The sequence below is a fragment of the Bombus vancouverensis genome, chromosome 1, assembly GCF_051014615.1.
Source record: "Bombus vancouverensis nearcticus chromosome 1, iyBomVanc1_principal, whole genome shotgun sequence".
NCBI lineage: Eukaryota > Metazoa > Arthropoda > Insecta > Hymenoptera > Apidae > Bombus > Bombus vancouverensis.
In genome coordinates, this window is record NC_134911.1 from 10,455,112 (window position 1) to 10,475,353 (window position 20,242).

The following is a 20,242-nucleotide window of genomic DNA, read 5'->3' on the forward strand; positions in this document are numbered from 1 at the left end:
TTATAAATAAATAAATGAAAGTTTATTTCGGAAAAATGTATAGGATATTCAAGGCAGAGAGTAACTACTTGTGAAAGTTTCTAATAGACTAAAATTACACGATACGTATATAGTCGGTTGAAACGTACAGGGTGCAGCCGAATAACACGTACGAGCGGATACGAAGTGATTCCTTATGAAAAAATAAGAACACAATATGGAATAAAATTTTTTCATTTAAGGCTAGATTTACAAGAAAATCGAGTTTTAAAATTTATCAAGCATATTTTAATGTGGATAATTCCGGACTAGGCAGGGTCAAATAATCGACAGCAAGTCATTTTACGCTTGAAAATAAGTGGAAAACGCAGAATGAAATATTTCCTCGAGGCGCTTTGTTTCCGAGAAAATAAATTTGAAAAATTATCGTACGCGTGTAAGTACTAGATCGATTCTTAACTAAACATGTTCGAACTCTGTTCTTTTGAAAATATAACCTTGAACAGACAAGTTTTATTTTATATCTTCTACTTACTTTCGCTTCTATCGATAACATCTTATCGATCGGTTACTCATACCAGTCGGTAATTAGTCATGTTCAAGTATACTTGGTAAATTTCCAAACTCAATTTTCTTGAAAACTAAGCCTTCAATGAACAAATTTTATTCTATATTTCGTTCTTATTCTTTCATAATGAATCACCTCGTGCTCGCTTGTACATGTTACTCGGCCGTACTCTGCACGTATACGAGTTTATCGAAAATTAGTAAACTTCGATTGCTACGAATACTGTGGTGAACCAATGTAGCACGCAAATACACGTACGTATATAGATATTTAATGGATCAATGGCTTAATAAGGATTATTTTACGATGGTCGCGACAAGTTGAAAATTTACCGGTAAATCTTCCTTCCATATTTAGCGATTAGAATCGTATAGGATTAGAAAAATAATTCAATCGCGATATGTACTCTCGCTCGAGTTTTACCTGCTCATAGTCCAGTCGAGTTAAGCGTAAAACGGTCAATCGAGAAACAAATCGACGATAGTAGGAATGTTTTTGAAGATTTTTATAAGAATAAAAAAGAACGGCAGCGGATGCTCTCTAGTGGGAATTTTCCTTGGGGCTTCCTCCTTCATTCAGCTTCTCCTTCTCGTCTGTGTCGACGGTGAGTTGCGTAAGTTGTGTAGCTTCGTAAGCGGCGCTGGTTTTTCTGCCCGAGCGCAAATACATAGCGAAACAGGTGTCGTGTTTGCCAAAATTCTCACCGTCCTCGATCGTTTCAGGCATCGGCTGATTCACAGTTTCCGGCAGATACAACGATAAGAAACCAGATACCAGGGCGACGAAACCGAAGAGTACCGCAGGCACTTTGGGATTCAGAGAGTCCAACAGCATTATCAACGGTGTGAGAGCTCCGCTGAAACGAGCGCACATAGAGCCTATTCCCAAGGCGGTATTTCTTACTACCGTAGGGAACAGTTCGGCCGTGTAGTTGTAAATAACCGCGAACGAGCCAGCTATGCAAGCTTTGCCGAACAAGACGATGGTCACGATTATGGTGGCAGCTGTATCAGTACCAGTCGGGATGCTGGAGGCGATTATACAGCACACGCCGCCGATCAACATGAACGTACTGACCAGGCATCTTCTTCCAGTACGGTCCATTAGGAAGCACATTAGCAAGTACGAAGGTAATTCCACCAAACCGCTGAGGAACAGCATCAGAAATGGATTTCCAACGAGATTTCCTGCATTCAATGACAGCCCATAATAGACGATGGAATTGGCGAACCAATTCAGACATACGTTCAACGTTTTCTTCCGGAGATTCGGAGTCTTGAAGAGATCCAAGGCTCCGTAAGAACCTTGTTCCTCTTGATCCATCTGCCGTATCTTCCCTTCGCTGATCAATTTCCCCGTATCTATATCTACGTTGTTGCCATTCATCTTCAGACCTTTTCGTATGATAGTCAGCGCTTCGCTGACGCGACCTTGGGCCCACAGCCAACGTGGAGATTCGTCCATGAGCCACCAGTGGCCGATGAGAAGCACGCTGTGAAGCCCGTAGACGATTTGCAGCCACGTTCTGTCCTTGATCACGGCACCCCAAACGGCTACTAACATGAACCCAACGGCGAACGCCAGTTGAAACATTATTCCGCAAACGGTCCTCTTTGTTGCTCCGACCAGTTCCATCGTCAGGACGAATCCTGTTATGTAAGCGCCAGCCGAACCGAAGATACCGTATAGAAATCTAAGGATGAGGAAAAGGTAGTATTTGTTCACCAAAGCTACGGTCACTCCGAAAACAAGTTGGGCAACAGCAGACACGTAGAATATTATCTTTCTGCCGTACTTGTCGGCCAAACTGCCCAGCGTTACGGCTCCGATAAACACGCCGAACATGTAGCAAGACTGCGCTGCTGCGCCCATCCATCGCTGCGAGCAAACGAAATTCCATTCCATTCCGCGCGACGATTGGAAGTACTCGGTGTCATAGGTCCACGAATCGCACTCCTTCGTAACGTTGTTCGCGTCCAAATAGTGGCACGCGTCCACCGCTCGGGGAACGTCGTCGAACGCGATAGAGGAGTTCCATGTTGAAGATGTGAAATTGAACGATTCTGTCGGAAACGTGGACCGAGGAACGTTACACGTATGCGGTGGCACTGCAGCGACTGTGAGTAAGGTGAGCATATGCAGACCGGCTGTCAATGCGCCGAGAATGTGCAAGCAGAATTGCCAGCATTGGTATTTACCAAATTCGCCAAGATGCATCATCAGCTCCTCGAGATTTTTATCTACGCTCGCCATCTTTCGTCTTTCGTCTTGGCAAACTTGTTTCTCCAATCGTCTTCTCGTTAGCCGACCTCTCTGTCTAACCGCGATTCGCGTTAAAATCGCCTTGATTTTATTTCTTTCCCAATGTCCATCAGCTTTTAAGTATCTGCCCTTTCAGCATTTCCAATTCATTGCTAAGGCGTGATCAACATATCGTTTAACGATCTAATTTCGCTAAATTTCGCTGTTTTTCTCTTTCGCTATTTCGATATTCTCGCAATGTTCCTTTTTGCAACTCCTTTCTTCCGTTTGGAAAATATTTCACTCGGCCGCCGACTGGTTAATTAGTTGAAACGAGACGGGACGAATTCAGTACAGAGTGAAAAGTAACGTAACAGCGTGGACTGCGTATGAACTGCACTGTTCTAATGCCCACGGAGAACTGGATAACCGACTAGAATTACCAGCGTGAACAGCCGCTGAACGGATTCGTCGCATCCGGAGAATGCGTTGCACTGGTTTTTTGCAAAATTCAGGACTCTCTTGGCACCGTTACCACCTATTTTCCTCCTTAAGCGCTTCACCTGATGTCGATTCCGTGAATTTTACGTCGTAACAACATCTGCCACAGATTGCTCTGAAAATAAATGCGAAATAAATTCGTATGCGTAATTATTACGTTTGAAACGCGCCTTTACATGCGAGTAATACGTAGTATGATTTCATAATCGTTTTAGAAAATCGATAATTAGTTATAATTAGGTATAATTAAATTATCGATAACCGATCGATGACGGAGCGAGTATTCTGAAAATAGATGCCACATAAATAGGCATAAGTTTGAAGGTTTGACAACTACACGTTCGAACGTACACTTTTAGGATCAGATTTCGCTCTATAATCCTTCTAGAAAATTACAGATTTAAAGGGAGATTTGTCTTTTACTGAGACAATAATCGAAATATAATCTAATATGCAGATAAAATATGTAACTTTCATATAGAGATACGTTAGAAAGTTAACGCGGTACCTACTAACACGAATAGTATTGTTCACTTGTGAAGTTTCCTTTTTTTCTTTAAAATTAGCATCGCGTGTGTATAATCAACATAAATCTGCGAAACTGTATCGTTTCGATTAAATTTTCATTACAGGCTCGAATAAAAAAGAAAGCGATAGAGAAAGTGAACTTTACTGTTTCCTTCGCAACAACTAACTAAAGAAACTGATTGAAGAGAATGCAAGTCGCCGATCTTAAAAAAGTTATGTCCGAATAATATACATAGTTACGTACGTACTTGCATACATGTATACAATTTTTCGTATTTTTATTCTCGAGCGAAACGCAACACGGGAAAATACGTATATCGTAAAACCTCTCGCAGCACGTGCTGTATCAGACTGAAAGTTATAGTCTTGATAGTTCGTATGCTCAATGCCTTATCGCTGTTATACCACGTATACCGTATGGATATCGTGGATTTCTGCGGCTACAAGCTACGAGTCGCGAGATCGATTATCTTACCAGTTTCGAAATAATATCATTCGACGATAGCTTTATCCCTTAAATAAACTTCGACGCGTAAATTGTTGGAGCTAAAGGTACTGGCGCGTCACGGTATCCCGTATTGCCTTGTTGGCTATTTCTGAATTCCCATGGCCTTGCTTTCTATCGTGCTTCTGACCTTTTTGCACTCTTTCAGATCTACGTGTACGATAATACACAGAGCGTGTACTCTATTTGCAATTTATTAACTAACGTTCATCTGTGCTGTGCGTATTACATATAGAATACAAAGATAAAGATAACGAAGATTTCGATGAAATACTTTCTCCACAGTGAATCCACGGTTGTCTTTATCTTTTTCCTTTTTTTTTTTTTTGACGGTATAACTTCTTTTCCATTATGTTATACGTACAACATTTTCATTCGCGTATTAAATTAAATTAAGTAATTACGAGTTTAGCTCTTCCTTTATTCATTTTTTACTTTGTTTTATTTTATTTTTAACAAGTAAACGTCACTTACAATCAGAAAACTAATTAAGCATTTTCTGGTAACGATTGTTACTTCATTATTACGAACAGTTGAATTATTATTTAGGTATACATATGTATACGACGAAAGAAACGTGATAAATTGCGCATTTTTCTTTGACTTCGTTTGACAAGAGAGTAATTTTGAAATTCTATATGCTATCATCGATCCTATGAGTGTATTCGTTACTTAAGTAATTTGTTTTTATTCTCTTATATATTTTCCGATTAAGTATACTTACGTATAACGTTGACTATGTTATTGTTTTTAAAATACTGTTTTGAACTGTAAACCAAGTAGACTGGAAAAAATCAGAAAATCGACACAAGCGAATTTATCATATTTTTTTCTGTGTCCATAGATATATATGTTATTTCTCGTACGTGTTGTACGTTCAGGGTTAAAGGTTTTTCAGATTTAAGATTTAAGATGAATAATGTTATAACTTTGAGTTAGAGTTATGACGTTACTTAAAGAAGCTATAAAACGAATTACTTGATAAATAACAAACGATTCGCTACTAGAATTTGTACTTTTCGAGATTATATTAGGTTGTCCAAAAAGATTCTTTTATTTTAAAGAGAAATAATATTATTTCATTGAATTATGTACCATTTATTTTATTGTAGTAGAACGACGTCATATTATTTTATTTAATTATGTACAATTCACTTTATTGCAGTAGAACAACGTCATATTATTTTATTTAATTATGTACAATTCACTTTATTGCAGTAGAACAACATTATATTATTTTCTTGAACTATGCACGATTCACTTTATTGTAATAGAACAACGTTATATTATTTTATTTAATTATGTACAATTCACTTTATTGTAATAGAACAACGTTATATTATTTTATTTAATTATGTATATTTCATTTTATTGTAGTGGAACCACATTGTATTATTTTATTAAATTACGTACGATTCATTTTATTGTAGTAGAACAACGTTATATTATTCTATTTAATTATGTATATTTCATTTTATTGCAGTAGAACAACATTATATTATTTTATTGAACTATGTACGATTCGTTTTATTGTAATAGAACAACGTTATATTATTTTATTTAATTATGTACAATTCACTTTATTGTAATAGAACAACGTTATATTATTTTATTTAATTATGTATATTTCATTTTATTGTAGTGGAACCACATTGTATTATTTTATTAAATTACGTACGATTCATTTTATTGTAGTAGAACAACGTTATATTATTCTATTTAATTATGTATATTTCATTTTATTGCAGTAGAACAACATTATATTATTTTATTGAACTATGTACGATTCATTTTATTGTAATAAAACAACATTATATTATTTTATTGAATTATGTACAATTCACTTTATTGTAGTAGAACGACGTTATATTATTTTATTTAATTATGTACAATTCACTTTATTGTAGTAGAACATCGTCATATTATTTTATTTAATTATGTACAATTCACTTTATTGTAGTAGAACAACATTATATTATTTTATTGAATTACGTACGATTCATTTTATTGTAATAAAACAACGTCATATTATTTTATTTAATTATGTACAATTCACTTTATTGTAGTAGAACAACGTCATATTATTTTATTGAATTATATACGATCCACTATGTAGTAATAGAATAACATGGATCATACATGATTCAATAAAATAATATAAAACAAAAAATATCATGTATCTATTATTTCTTTGCAAAAGGAAAGAAACTTTTACGACAACCCAATATGATCATGCCTGATGTGACAGATATAAAAGGAGCGTTTAAAATTGGTACTCGTGTACCTATACACTTACCAACTATGGTATTGCACATTTTTTCACCACGTTGGTTATCAACTATGTTGTCCCTTTGCAATATTGCACTCGCGCTCGCGCGCCTAGGTAATAGCGCAATCAACGAAATATCAATTGATCGTCGCGTTTCGTCGCGTAGCGATAAAGTTAGAGGTAGCACAAAGAAATTGATTGTTCGATGGTCGATATATATTCCTTATCAGGATGCAACGAACCTGTCCAATGTTTTCAATTGAACTCGCACGCTAGAAGTGGAAGTGAAACGAATCGAACGTCGTTTGAATTTTGTATAAATTATCATTTTGATACTATGCGTGTAACATACATTACGGCATTGTTGCGTGTAGCTTCAATACCAAAACTATTGAACTTGTTTACAATCAAAGCTGAATGAATTCTATTTTTTATTCTTCGTTGTACCAAAAACGCGTAGCTGCTTTTTCACAAAATACCACAATGTTATTCGAAGAACTTAACTTTCTTTCGACAAACAGAGACCTATATCGTTTCCTGCAAATTTTTATTCTGTTAGAGATAAAAAAAAGGGGCAACTCATTATATTTAGTATTTCACGTTTGTACGAAATTCTTTAGCTTCGCGATTCGTAAAGCAGAGGATGGAAAATGTATTAATACGAAGCAAACTTACGTCGTAGTAGCGTCGTTGGTAGGAGATGGGAAAATTAGTATTTTTTATAATAGTATATATTTGATATTTTAACCAGTTAGCTGTTACGGTCTCTTTGAAAAGTGTATCCAGGATGTGTCGCAAAAAGTAAGCGATGACGAGTATACTCGTCGAGGTATACTCGTACTGAGTAAACACACAGGTAAATGTGATAAAATACAATAAACTGGGCAAATATATTTTCCAATGCTTCCTAGGTAAATTAACAGACAGATACGAGAAAATTCAAATTAGTTTATAACATTAAGTTGATAACAGCAAGTTTTGCAGTTGAACTTGTTGATTGGTCGACCAACTTTCGAAGTTTGTATTCGTGGAATCGCACAGTTCTCGATAATTTGTTCAACACATTCGGTCCAAAAATTTAATCATAATATACTTATTACGTTATATTTCAATTATTATCGGGTAATACACGGCAAAATATCCATCCAATTTGTAAGGAGATAAGATTGCACAAACAATTGGAGCATACCCAATATAACGGGGAAAACAACCAACTCAGTTTGTAAAAATGAATACATTATACGGAGAATAAAAAGAAAATAATCCAATTTTTCTTCGTAAAATGCATACCAGTTTTACTGGCGATATAATATAGTAAACATACCACTAAATAACGTTTTCATTGCTTCTTACTAAATTTATATTTTTTTATAATAATTAGAAATATTTTATTTTATACGACGAAACAAAGCTTTTGTTTGACGCGTATACTCGTCAAACGCGTTAAATGGACTTAACGCTAACGCCGAACAGAACCAATGCATTCACATTTTAAAACAAAGCTTCCTCTGTCTGCGATGAATAGAACAAAGCGGTATTAAAACGTTCCTCTATGTGTATATTATTATAAACGTAAAAAACAGACAGGACGATAGAAAATATTAGAAGCGTCTAATAAACCTACTACGATAAATATGAACCACCAACGACAAACTCTTTTATTTTATTCTCTCTCGTAAATCATTGTATATTAGAAGCCAGCATTTCAATTATCTCGTCGAATTATCGAATGTATAATTGAATGTATATACGGCTGTGTATTCGTTTGAAATTGTCGCAACGAAGAAGAGATATTTATCGAAATAAAGAGAAACTTACTTTTTCGAAAGGATTTCGGCCACACGGCTATTGTTTGCGCTAGTTGTTTACTGACACGAATCAAGTCGAATGATGGTCAATTGAACGACGCGCGGCGCTGCGCCGTCACTTTTTCAAGCTCGTTGTCGTGACCCCTTCTCCAATTATGAAACGTCTTCAATTTTAGCCTGGGGATTAATTGCTGGAAAGACGAAGGTACACTGTTTTCGTGGCACGAGTCGCGGCACGGTTGTTGCATCGAGATCGAGATGTATCTTATGACTGACGTGTACGACTTGCCGGCATATACTGGAAATAAACTGGAGCAAACCGTTACGAAAGATTTACGCGTTCCACCACGTGTGATTATTCCGCCTTGCTCCTCGACTACCTACTTTAAACATAGAAATATTTGTCTAGAGCAATTTCTAAGTTTGTCGGGAGAAAGATCGAATGTTGTATCGTAATGTTCCGATCGGAAGAATACTAAATTCCTTATTAAAAATATTATATTGTTAATTAATAGTAAATTCGTTATTAATACATCTGTATATCGTACAGTTGGTAATTGCTAGATACCGAGCTACGGAATACAACCTTCTCTTTACTCTTTGTTGTTGCGTATTTCTATGGCATTATCGTCGAATACCGTAGTTTCTTCGTATTTCTACCTAGCTGTTTTTATGTAAGTTAACATTTTTCGAGATTTAAAATTGTAAATTATTATTTCCTTTATTTCCTTATCATTTTTATTCGTCTCTGTATGATACAGTTGGTAATTGCTAGATATCAAGCTACGGAATTCAACCTTCTCTTTACTCTTTGTTGTTGCGTATTTCTATGGCATTATCGTCGAATACCGTAGTTTCTTCGTATTCCTACGTAGCTGTTTTTATGTAAGTTAACATTTTTCGAGATTTAAAATTGTAAATTATTATTTCTTTTATTTTCTTATCATTTTTATTCGTCTCTGAATGATACAGTTGGTAATTACTAAATACAACCTTCTCTTTACTCTCTGTAATTGCGTATTTCTATAGTATTATCGTCGAATACCGTAGTTTCTTCGTATTTCTACGTAGCTGTTTTTATGTAAGTTAACATTTTTCGAGATTTAAAATTGTAAATTATTATTTCTTTTATTTCCTTATTATTTCTATTAGCTAATTTATATAACTGTTTTGGTGTTATATTTGTTGTATTGTCACATGACAAGTCCTTAAAATCGGATATGTAATATACTATAAAGTACATAAATATAAAGTACATAATTGCTAGGTCGCTGGATCTAAAGAAGAAGACGCAACATATGAAAGGTCCTACTTAATTGCGAATAGTATGTATCGCGTGTAACGTTGTAAAGTGAGACAGTGAAAGTGAGGTATAATAAACTTTTTGTCATAGCGAATGAAATTCTTATATGCATCTTCTGAGAAGCGAAACTGCTTGAATACCTAATTGTTGGAAAATACTTTAAATAAATTCATAAATACATGTTGTTATACTTGCATTCGGCACTTCATATATTTTTATATTAATTATAACGTAACAATAACGTATCGCCTTATAGGACATTTATCTAAACGTTCCAAGTAAAGATTTTCAGACTGCGTTTTGCTGTTTGCTAAATTCCTTGACACGAAAATTAGTTCTCAAATTTGAATGAAACTTTCTATTTCTCGAAATAACAAAAAAGATATCACGTTGCGTGCATTTTATCTTAACTGCTGGCGGTTGTGATTTAATTATAATTATCTTTCGATATTACGCGTACTTTGAACGAAATATTTTCAATTATCTTATGACGGATCATAATTTAACATCAATTCCTCTTCGCCTGTTACCAGCCGAACAGATTCCATGTGTTTCGATAACACAGCTAACGTGCAAGTACTTGTAATTTTGGTCGCGATCGTAATCTACTAGTGTAACAGCGTATTCTATAGTAATACTAGTAAGTACAATTTCGATAATAATCACACACGCAGAAATAAACAGGCAAGTATACACGGTGTCGGAGTGGTTCGTCACACAGCCACCGAGTAAACACTAGCAAAACAGCGAATACACTCGTTTCACTCGTAGGCGTAGCAACGTTTGTTACACAAATTCAGATGTCAAACAACAAATGCAAATAGGAGAAAAGATAGCTTGGAGGTAGACAGGAAGAAGAAAAGAAGATAATTACACATTTACAATTACCTCGCCGATTTCCATTTCCATTCTTCATCAGTACGTTGTAAAGATCAACGTTATCAACAACTTTTCCCTATACGTATAACTCTGCTTGGCCTTAGTCTCCGAGATGTTCGATTAGTCAAATGGTTAGAAAGGAAGGATTACGCCATAATTTCTTGCAAACGTGTGGCAATAATTCTCGAAAGGGAAAGTGATTGTTTGCTAGCTATTGTTAGCTATTCATCGTTTATGTAATAATTTAACTTTGCATTAAATAGGCAAGTATACGCCATACCATCACCGTTGATCGAAGCAACGAGCGGTATAGAAATATACGTTAAAAATCTTGCATAATTGCGCGTTATCGATTTAGGTTTTATCATATTGCTATGTTATCAAATCGATGACAGATGCGATTCAAAAATGAGAATATCTATGTGTGATCGATTAAGTAATTATTACGTGTTATTACATACTACTAAGATGGATGTGAACGTTTTGTAACACTCGAAAGATACGATATTAATTTAGACGTAAAATTAATCGATATTTTGTACCTTCTATATCGATTCGAGGATCAATGTTTCATATGCTTTCATTTTTTCCTTTGTGATAAATACAACGAGCAGCAGTTTAAATATCCAAATGCGTATCCTATTATGTATATTCTTTTTTTCTAATAATTGAAATAAAGAATTTCTAACGATGGACGTTTTCCTCGTGTTACTCTGTTAATGTGACTGTGATTACCGAGCTATTGAATTCACTTCGATACCAAGTAGAAGATATACTAGTAGTTAAAAGTATACACATACGTATGTGGTGATTTTGGTGGAAGATAGAGGTGACCTCGGAAAGATCGAAATCTTTCAATGTGTTTTTAAGAATACTCGAGGAAAAACAATTTAGTATTTTTTCTTCTCTTTTTTAATGTTGAAAAAAAAACGTGGACTTGCAAGTTACGACGAATTATCTTATTTGTGGGGTTAATAAATCGAAAAAGTAGGTACATAATAAGCTTCGGTCGATTGATACTTTTTATTTTCGGCTTCCATACATTAACCTCCGTTAAGCTTCATTTAAATACCTGATAAGATATGCGATTGAATTTCTCAACACTGAATTCTTCGTACGTTAATAATTCGTTGTTCAATTTTGATTTGTATTTTGAAATTGAAAGAACACTGAGCATCTGTCTTAGAATGCTTTAAATAGCATTTTTCTGTTTCTTTAGATCTCTGACTGACACGTTTAAGGACATTTTTATTTTCAATGACAAAGATTGACAAGATCTCTCAATATAAAGTCTATTATATAAAGCAAATATGTAAGAAAATTCGATACGTGTAAAACATTCTACTGTAAAATGTTGTACACATATACATATGTAGGTACACTAAAAATAGTAAAATTCGATATCTGCATAAAATTCTAATATATCGGATATCAATTTTCTTGAAAATCGTAACATAATTTGAATCGATAATAATTTACAGAAATAAAATTTAGCACCTAAGTTCTATATGTTACATCGTATATACATATATATTTGTTTTAAGATTGTCAATAATCGATAAAAACAATTGATTAAAATAAAGAAGATTATTTAAACTGTGCTACGTATAAATTAAATGGATTTACAGTAAAATGTAAATTACAATAAATCATAAATTACAAATCGAAAAATACGATCGACTGATTAAACGAGCGATTCAACGAATAAATATTTCATAATAATCGTAATAATCTATTGTAATTTGTTACGTAATAATTAGTCTATACACAAATTTTTCACATCTTTTGAATATCTCCTAGAACGTTTAGAAGTATGTATTTGAGATCTATCGATATAGATAGCGGTAAAGTGGTAAATGATTTGCGACCGCGATAGCAACACGACGCTTTCTATCCTGCGTGTAGTTGTCCAGAAAACAAAACGAATACTATGTTGGTGTGGGTAATCTTGTAAGAAGGCCGTAAGGCCATAGCCACGTATCGAGATTCCAGGATAGTTGTCAAGCAGGGAATATACATATATTTACAAAAGGGGACTGAACGACGAAATCGAATTACCGGATGAAAGCAAAAAGATGTTAACCGATACATAATGCCTGACACTGGTGATATTGCAGCGAGATTGCATCGCATCGTAAAATTAATTTGCCATTTTCTTTAACATTTTATTTAATTTCGATAATATTTTTCATGTTTCACATTAGAATTACTCGATTAATTCTACTAATTTCGTATACTAAAATTATCAATTTTATTTATTTCTAATTAGCTATATACGTACATATATATTAAGTACTATGAAGAAACTAAAATAATAATCTTTGGTATCTAAAGTTAGCTAATGAAGTCAAATTATATTTGCAAACAATATTCTCATATTTGTAACAGAATAAAATGTCCTCAAGAAGCATATCGTCTTACAATATTTTAAAGCGAAAATAATAATCGTGGAAATGCAAAATTCTTTTATCAAAACATCTATCAAAACATGGAGCATTTTTTCTATATTTTATATATCTTATGTTCTATATATCTCAAGAAATATTTTGCAAAAATACCGATAATGAAGTGGATCCTTCAAGTTCAGCCAAGGAGGTGAAAAAAAATTCAGCTCTTAAACTCCAACGAAAAGTCAAAGTTCTAGCAAAGAGACAGAGTCACCGTCATGTAACCGTCACATGGTCGCCTTATCTTTCTGCTTAGGCCCGGGTCAGACGAGCAAAATGCCAGCTGAGAAGAAGAAAGAGAAACAAAGAAACATCCGTCATTTCGACGCTTGGCTGACCCAGGCTTTACCTCTACTCGTACAATTCTCTCTCAATTAACAGACTGCAGAAAAATTATTAATTAAGCGATATTATGAAATATTTTTATGTATATGTATCATAAATAAAAATTTTCGATTATTAAACTTGTTTCCTTCGCTATTTACTAATATGTTCTTCAGAAATAGACATTTTAAATATCTTGTATCAAATACGTGTTGAATGTCTGGAACGGATTAATTCAATTTACATTATTTCGAATGAATTGATCTGGTCAAAGCTCAAATAACTGAAAATCGACCCGCCTCCTGGGTCGAACTGTGAACTTAAACTTGGAGTGTTTACTATGTAACATGTACATTGTAAATTGTAAGTTATTTTTTACAACTGAAAAACTATGAGATTGTTCCAATAGAACAAAATGGATCATACATAATTCGATAAAATAATATAAAACAAAAAATGTTGTGCGTCTATTATTTCCTTATAAAACGAAAGAAACCTTTGGGGCAACCTAATACCATCGAAGTACATTTCGATTGTATGAATCGTCTATTCTCGGAATCTATATTGCATCGTCGCTATCAGCACCAGTTCTTGGAACCGGAATGATTATCATTTTAAAAAATAAACTATCTTAACATTAACTGTGTCGAATTACTATTTCTTGTTACTGATGTATATATTTGTTTCTTTTTCATTCATATAAAAGAAGATATATATCTACATACGTAAACCTAACCTCAATCTACATACTACAGATGTAATAAATGTTTTTCTTCAAAGTATTTCTTCAAAAATCAATTAATATTTTGCGTAATGTGTATTACATTTCAAGTTACAGTAGTAATACTCTTGTATTCAATACATTTTAAACTTCATTCCTGTAGTTGTCAACTAGCTAATTACTTGGTGCACGTTTCATTATTCAAACTTGTTCGATATTATTCGAATAATTCGATCTTCCGAACCACCTCGGTCCCAATTGACTCGGATAATTGACCCTTTACTAGATAATAATTAATAATAATTTTTAAACTAATATATTAATATATAATCAAGCATAAAATGTAGAATTGTCTAAAATAAAATAAGTGGTATAACATTCAATTACTTTATGCCATTTTAAGAGCTTAATATAATAAATATACTTATAGAAAAATCATAGAGAATAATACGTATATTGTAAAAGAATTACACTATAGATAATTATAATTGCAAAATTGGGAATATCAATTATTTATTACAGAAAAATGAAACGGAATTCTACATAACCAAACAAATACACACTTTATTTGAATTAGCTTCATCAGTTATCGGTATTCGTAGAAATGAAAGAAAAGTAAAAAAATTGCTCCAGTAAACTTCAGAACTGATATAAAATTGCTTAAACACTGTAGTTTATTAAAAACAAAAAGAATTGAAGGATCACTCATAAAAAATAATTAGTACAAAATTAGTTCTTAAAATAAATTCCTAGTCGATTAAAACTCGCAAAAATATAAAAAATATTTTCTTTGAAATATACCCAGCTTTATCACTCGACAGGAAACGTTAATTTGTGATAGCAAGCGTAAAAACCGGCCATACAAGCTCTCTATGTAAGTTTATATCCTTTGATGCAATACAAAAAATCCGGCAATGATTCAGATGTCACATAAAATAAAGTTAATTCTGATGAGTATATTATTATATGTATTTTCTTTTCTTTTTAATATTATGTAGTTTTTAAAATATAATTATATAATTTAATCACATTGGGGTTAGGTTGGGGTTAGGTTGGGGTAACCACGGAAAAGATATAAGCTTAGAATAAATAATAAATAAATACACAATTTATAGATATTTTATAGATAACACTAAGCAGGTAATTCTACAAATAGCATCTTGGTTATCTTTTTACTTGATAAAGTATGATCTCTCAATTTGCATAGCAAGCTTGTTCTCTAAGGACGGTTACGAACGAGTCTCGATTAACTTAGTCGACTCATTTGTAGCCGCCGTAAAAGCGGAAATTGAAAAGTTAGATAACCCATAAAATTCTTTACGATTTCCGAACGTGTCAACAAGCCTGTTCTATGCCAAACAAAAGGGGAGGGAGGAGAAGGGAAGAGAACTTGTAACGGGCTAGACTGAAATATCAGATCAGGTACAAATGGTACAACAGTATTTTCTTCTCATCGACTGGAAAAAATCCAACGAATCTGGCATTAAGAGCCTCGCTGTCTTAATGAAAATCGATCTGGGAGAATATTGGATTTTTAAACGGGTCCTCCCGTTCGAACTGTGATTCCGACCGAGCTAATCCAATAAGCTTAAACGGATTTCGAAGTTGCATCGTGAATATACTACAAAATACTGTATCTCTTTTCATCGAACAAATGTCTGTTCAGTGTCAAAGAACTAGCGCTGAGAAGAATATTAAAAAGTAACCACTAGTGTACAGGATAGATTTGTTCGTTAAAACATCGACAAGGGAAAGAGAGAGAGAGAGAAAGAGAGAGACCTTCATATTGTAACTTAAAACTTCACTAACGAATCAACCTGGTGCCGAAATTCACTATGTAATTCTATTTTATATATGCATATCGTTGGTAATGTTTATTATCGTGGATCGTCTGCTTTGTTGCGTTCGTAATTCGAGTCGTTCAATCGTTCTCTGGTTTTGATCGCTTATTCGTTATTTCGTTATTTCGATGTATCGTCAGAGAGGTTACTGAAGTGAAAATTACTGTGAAAATACGTGTTACTTACCGTGGTTTAGGTAAATGGTACAGTTTGAAGAGAAAGATAGCAGAGATCGAAGCACAACAATGATTGACAGCCGAAAGTACAACGTCAGTCTGCCTAACGAATCTAAGTCCTCGAAGCGCTCTGGTGAACGAATCGTGTACTTCTTATTAAAAGATAATGAAGGCATGGCGGTACATGCATGCTAAATAAAAATTTCCTCATGATCTTAGAGATTCAACATAGTATTCGACAAATTTATGACTGATCCTCCTCGGTTGCTGCGGCTTCAGCGTTTCTATGTGGTTAGCTGATATCTTTATTTGTTCATTTGCTATCGTACCTATTGTTATCGTACGAGAAATGATCAAACAACCGATAGATTTTCTCGCGAGTGGTTGCACATTATAATCGTGTTGAACGTGAGAATAATGACAATATTGTGTATGGAAAAATTGCTCAAATGACCATGACAATAGATGATGTAATATCGTGTAGGATTGTGTTGTTATTGACAGTATGCGAGAGTAGTGATTAAAATAAGTTGCTATTTTGCTATCAAGTTAATAGGAAAAACAAAATGTTTGTCTAAAAATATATAATAATTCTAACTATAAGATTAATGGTTTATTTGAAAGAGAAGAAACGAAGAAGTAGCTTTAAAATGATCGAAGATATGAAAAATTTCATACGATAAAATTCAATAGTTCTTGTGATAACTGTATTAAAATGATGTTAAAGTAAGCTCTATTGTTTTAATTAAAACTACATACACAGTCGCATCGGAAAATAAGTTAACGATCTTACATTTAAACTTTTTATATTTTTTATATTTTTTAATATGTTCTGAGCTTTTATAGAAATTAAAATATTTGTAAAAATATATTATATAATACATATAGTTTATTATTATTATAATATACATAATTCATTTTATAAATTTACAGTTGATTTCCAATATTATAAATATTGTAAATGAAATTGTAATTTTAATTTCTCAGTGCTCTTCGTTTGATTCCGTTTGATTACATTAGATTACGTTTGATTACGTGATTAGTGATTACGTGACTTGTTTAAACTCGGTACATCCGACAAGACAATGTTCAAGTTCCTATAATTGTTCTACATCCGGCTGGTCAGTAAAGATCTGTTCCCTTAAACAGGAGACCATTATTTCAATAATTTCTGCAAAATCTATAAATCTCAGATCCATAAATCTGGCACAATACAACTACCACGTGCTCGCGTCGGTGAGATTGCAATTCGTCTTAATCATTGACGACACTTATAATCGCATCGTAAATAAACAGCATTTGTACTCATTTTGTTCTTTGTCGAAGTACGAACCTAGCACAGTGATGGCTGAGTACGAGACCAACGTAAAGTTTTCTCATATTTGGTACCTCGATTTAGCTGACGAAAACCTGTTAAGATTCAATCCTTTCGATTTAATAATCAGTACAAATCACTATAGGTCTTTAATGTTGGACAACCTGCGCGAAGGAGCAGCAAACAAACCTATCTATCGATCAAGAAATAATGTTAAGGATCGTCTTCGGCCCTGTTGTATCTCAACCCATCTATACTTTCTCTGTCACACCAAGCCATCTATATCTGACACCACGATTAGGTTTGAGATTTTCGATTCCCAAGTGTATTATTAAAGGCATATGCTTGAAATTTTCGGCTCTTGAGTACATTTTTAAGCTTTACGTTTGAGATCTTCGTCTCCCAAGTATATTTACAAGAATCACCATCCAAGACATGATCATTCAAAATGTACTTGGTACTGAAAATGCCAAACGTGACCCTTCGAAATGCACTTGAGTATCGAATATCCAGGTTGTGACAATTTAAAATGCACTTTGGTCTCGATATCTTAAACATGACCCTTGAATTTGCCCTTTGAGATCCGAAAATCCCTGTTGCGACCCCTCGACCAGCTTCGCGGATAGTCCACGGGCGACGCCACTTTACAGATCACAAAAACGTCCTAAAACCTTGACGACCGCGGAAGCAATCGTATTTCGCTATCGAAAATCCTAGACCCGACCCTTCTGATCGCCGATTAGGTGTCAAAAAAATTCAAACGTAAACCTTCAGAGCGCACTTCAGATTCGGAAATCCCAGATTCGGTACTCCTCCGAAATGCGTTTGGAAGGTGGACTTGGGAAGCATAACTCTTGAAAACACATGTAGAGGTTGAGAATCCCAAGCGTAAACCGAAAAACGAAAGTGGAATGCGAAAAGAAGAGGAATATTACAAAATGTGTAAAATCGTTTAAAGATGAAACAAAAATTTTGGAAAGCTTTCCGTGTACACATGTGTTGAATATAGAAGTATGATGTAACATGTGTCAGTTACACGCCTGCGCTTTCGCAAGTAAGCTACACGGGCGATACTGCCTTCTAACGTCTCACCCCGTAATTCCGCGAGTGGTGGTACGCATCGTTTACGAGCGTAGCGATGAAGGTAGTGGTGACGTTGGTTCTATCGCTAATCATTCCTCGCGGGCCATATACGTGTTTTTTCGGTCAGTTGGTCAATCTTCGAAACGCAGGTGCGTTCGTATTTCTGTCACACGTAAACCATTTCTTCTCCCTCGATTTATTTCTTTTTTCATTTTCCAGTGACGTTGAATCTTTGCCATCCATATACGTGCGATTTACTATGCTTGTGAAACAGAATGCCAAAGAACAAAACAAACGATTTTCCGAATTACGAAAATTCCAGCTACTGTCGATGCGAAATTATCATCGAAATCAAGTTCCAGTGTAGTGACTCGAATAACATTTCGTTTTGATATGCAAAAACCAACAGTATGTCCATCGAGAAAGAAAGAACAAGGAAATTCTTTGAAAGCGCGCATGGCATGAAACTGAGTGCAGGATTTTATGTTTTGTTACTTGGGCTTGTAACAACAGTTACTTTTTGCACGGCGAAACAAATAGGTGAGTGTATGCTGCGATAAATTCTGCGGGGGAAATACCACTTGAAAGTAATTGAAAGTGTGGAAATCACTTCGCGCATTATCTGCCTTTGACGAAATGTAAATAGATGAACTTGTCGGCAAGATAGAATCACATATTAACGTTATCTTTACGTCGCAAAACTGTCAAAAATCTGTAAAACCGTAGTGCATTGTCGGTAAGATGGATGTTTTCAAATACGAGTAGATCCCATGTGTGATGGTGGAATAATAATTTCATTGTAATGACCACGAAGACTGTTCGAAAAGACAAATTAACGTGACGTAGATCCGACGAAAAATGTTATTCAACCGAATGCTTTTCTACAAACGAAATTGTCGGATCGATAAAGTTGTCTGGGTACTTTCGAAAGCGGTTACCTCTATTATTGAACGTCCAGTGAAACCACGCTGAGCATGCGTCATACAGCAAATACTACTCGTAAATACACACGATGCCCCGATGAACACGTGCTTCGTGTTTCTGATCGATAAAAATTGTTTCAAAAATCTGTTTTATCGGCTTCTTACAAATAGCAGGCAATATGCTATCACAAAAGAAAAAACCTAACCTTAAGATATCAGTAATTAAGAATGTATTATTTTCATGATTATTGTCATCTCCTATTGTTAGTCATTTTAATCCATATTTTTTGTTACATTGTTAACTATAATCCCTTTGCAGATTCCGACGGATTTCATAGAGGTTGTAAACTTGAAGGATTACATCCATTTTTAATCGTGACCTACAAGAATATTACAATATCTGTAAGTTGTTGCCTGTGTCATTAGCCTTTTGAATGTGTTTCTGATTCGTTACGAGAATAGAGGGGAGTAACATCGATATATTTCCTTCGACAATTATAGTATTTTATTCTTTACTTTGTTTAGCTTGATCTGATTAGTTATAACTCGCGTTCTTCCCGAGAATAATGAAAATAAATGGTGAAACTGTAAAAAAGCTATATCCTCTCCGATTTTAATGATTTTTGGATATGTTGTAGAAATTAACATTCTGAAAAACTTTTTCCTGTACATGCAGCTGTCGATCGATCATAGTTTCCAAGGTATTCGCAAGAAACCATCGATACCATTACAGTGAATTCTGTCCATAACTGTGCGTGCGTAAGGACATACACGTTTAAAGCCCTGTGCACAATTGTATATGCTAGACTGTAAGAAATATTTGTTATAAGG

At 34.3% G+C, this 20,242-nt stretch overlaps 2 protein-coding genes across 7 annotated transcripts in view; one reads left to right on the top strand and one right to left on the bottom strand.

The window, feature by feature from the left end:
• Nucleotides 1–20,242, bottom strand: part of LOC117153397 (organic cation transporter protein) — a 26,131-nt gene continuing 5,889 nt past the window's right edge. The window contains exons 1-2 of one of the 5 annotated variants that reach the window (XM_033327411.2): nucleotides 16,101–16,234; nucleotides 1–3,404 (exon numbers count right to left, since the gene is read on the bottom strand). In XM_033327411.2, the coding sequence (XP_033183302.1) occupies nucleotides 1,088–2,800 (1,713 nt within the window). In that variant the 5' untranslated portion in view covers nucleotides 2,801–3,404; nucleotides 16,101–16,234 and the 3' untranslated portion in view covers nucleotides 1–1,087. Of the gene's footprint in view, nucleotides 3,405–4,065; nucleotides 4,159–4,292; nucleotides 4,311–8,409; nucleotides 8,695–16,100; nucleotides 16,235–20,242 lie in introns of those variants that run through there. The other 4 variants (XM_076618238.1, XM_076618257.1, XM_076618245.1 and 1 more) reach the window with 4 other exon arrangements.
• hig (locomotion-related protein hikaru genki) overlaps nucleotides 18,242–20,242 on the top strand; it is a 6,524-nt gene continuing 4,523 nt past the window's right edge. The window contains exons 1-3 of one of the 2 annotated variants that reach the window (XM_033327633.2): nucleotides 18,242–18,637; nucleotides 18,708–19,028; nucleotides 19,731–19,813. In XM_033327633.2, coding sequence (XP_033183524.1) covers nucleotides 18,899–19,028; nucleotides 19,731–19,813 — 213 coding nt within the window. In that variant the 5' untranslated portion in view covers nucleotides 18,242–18,637; nucleotides 18,708–18,898. The remainder of the gene's footprint in view (nucleotides 18,638–18,707; nucleotides 19,029–19,730; nucleotides 19,814–20,242) is intronic. The other variant, XM_033327634.2, reaches the window with a different exon arrangement.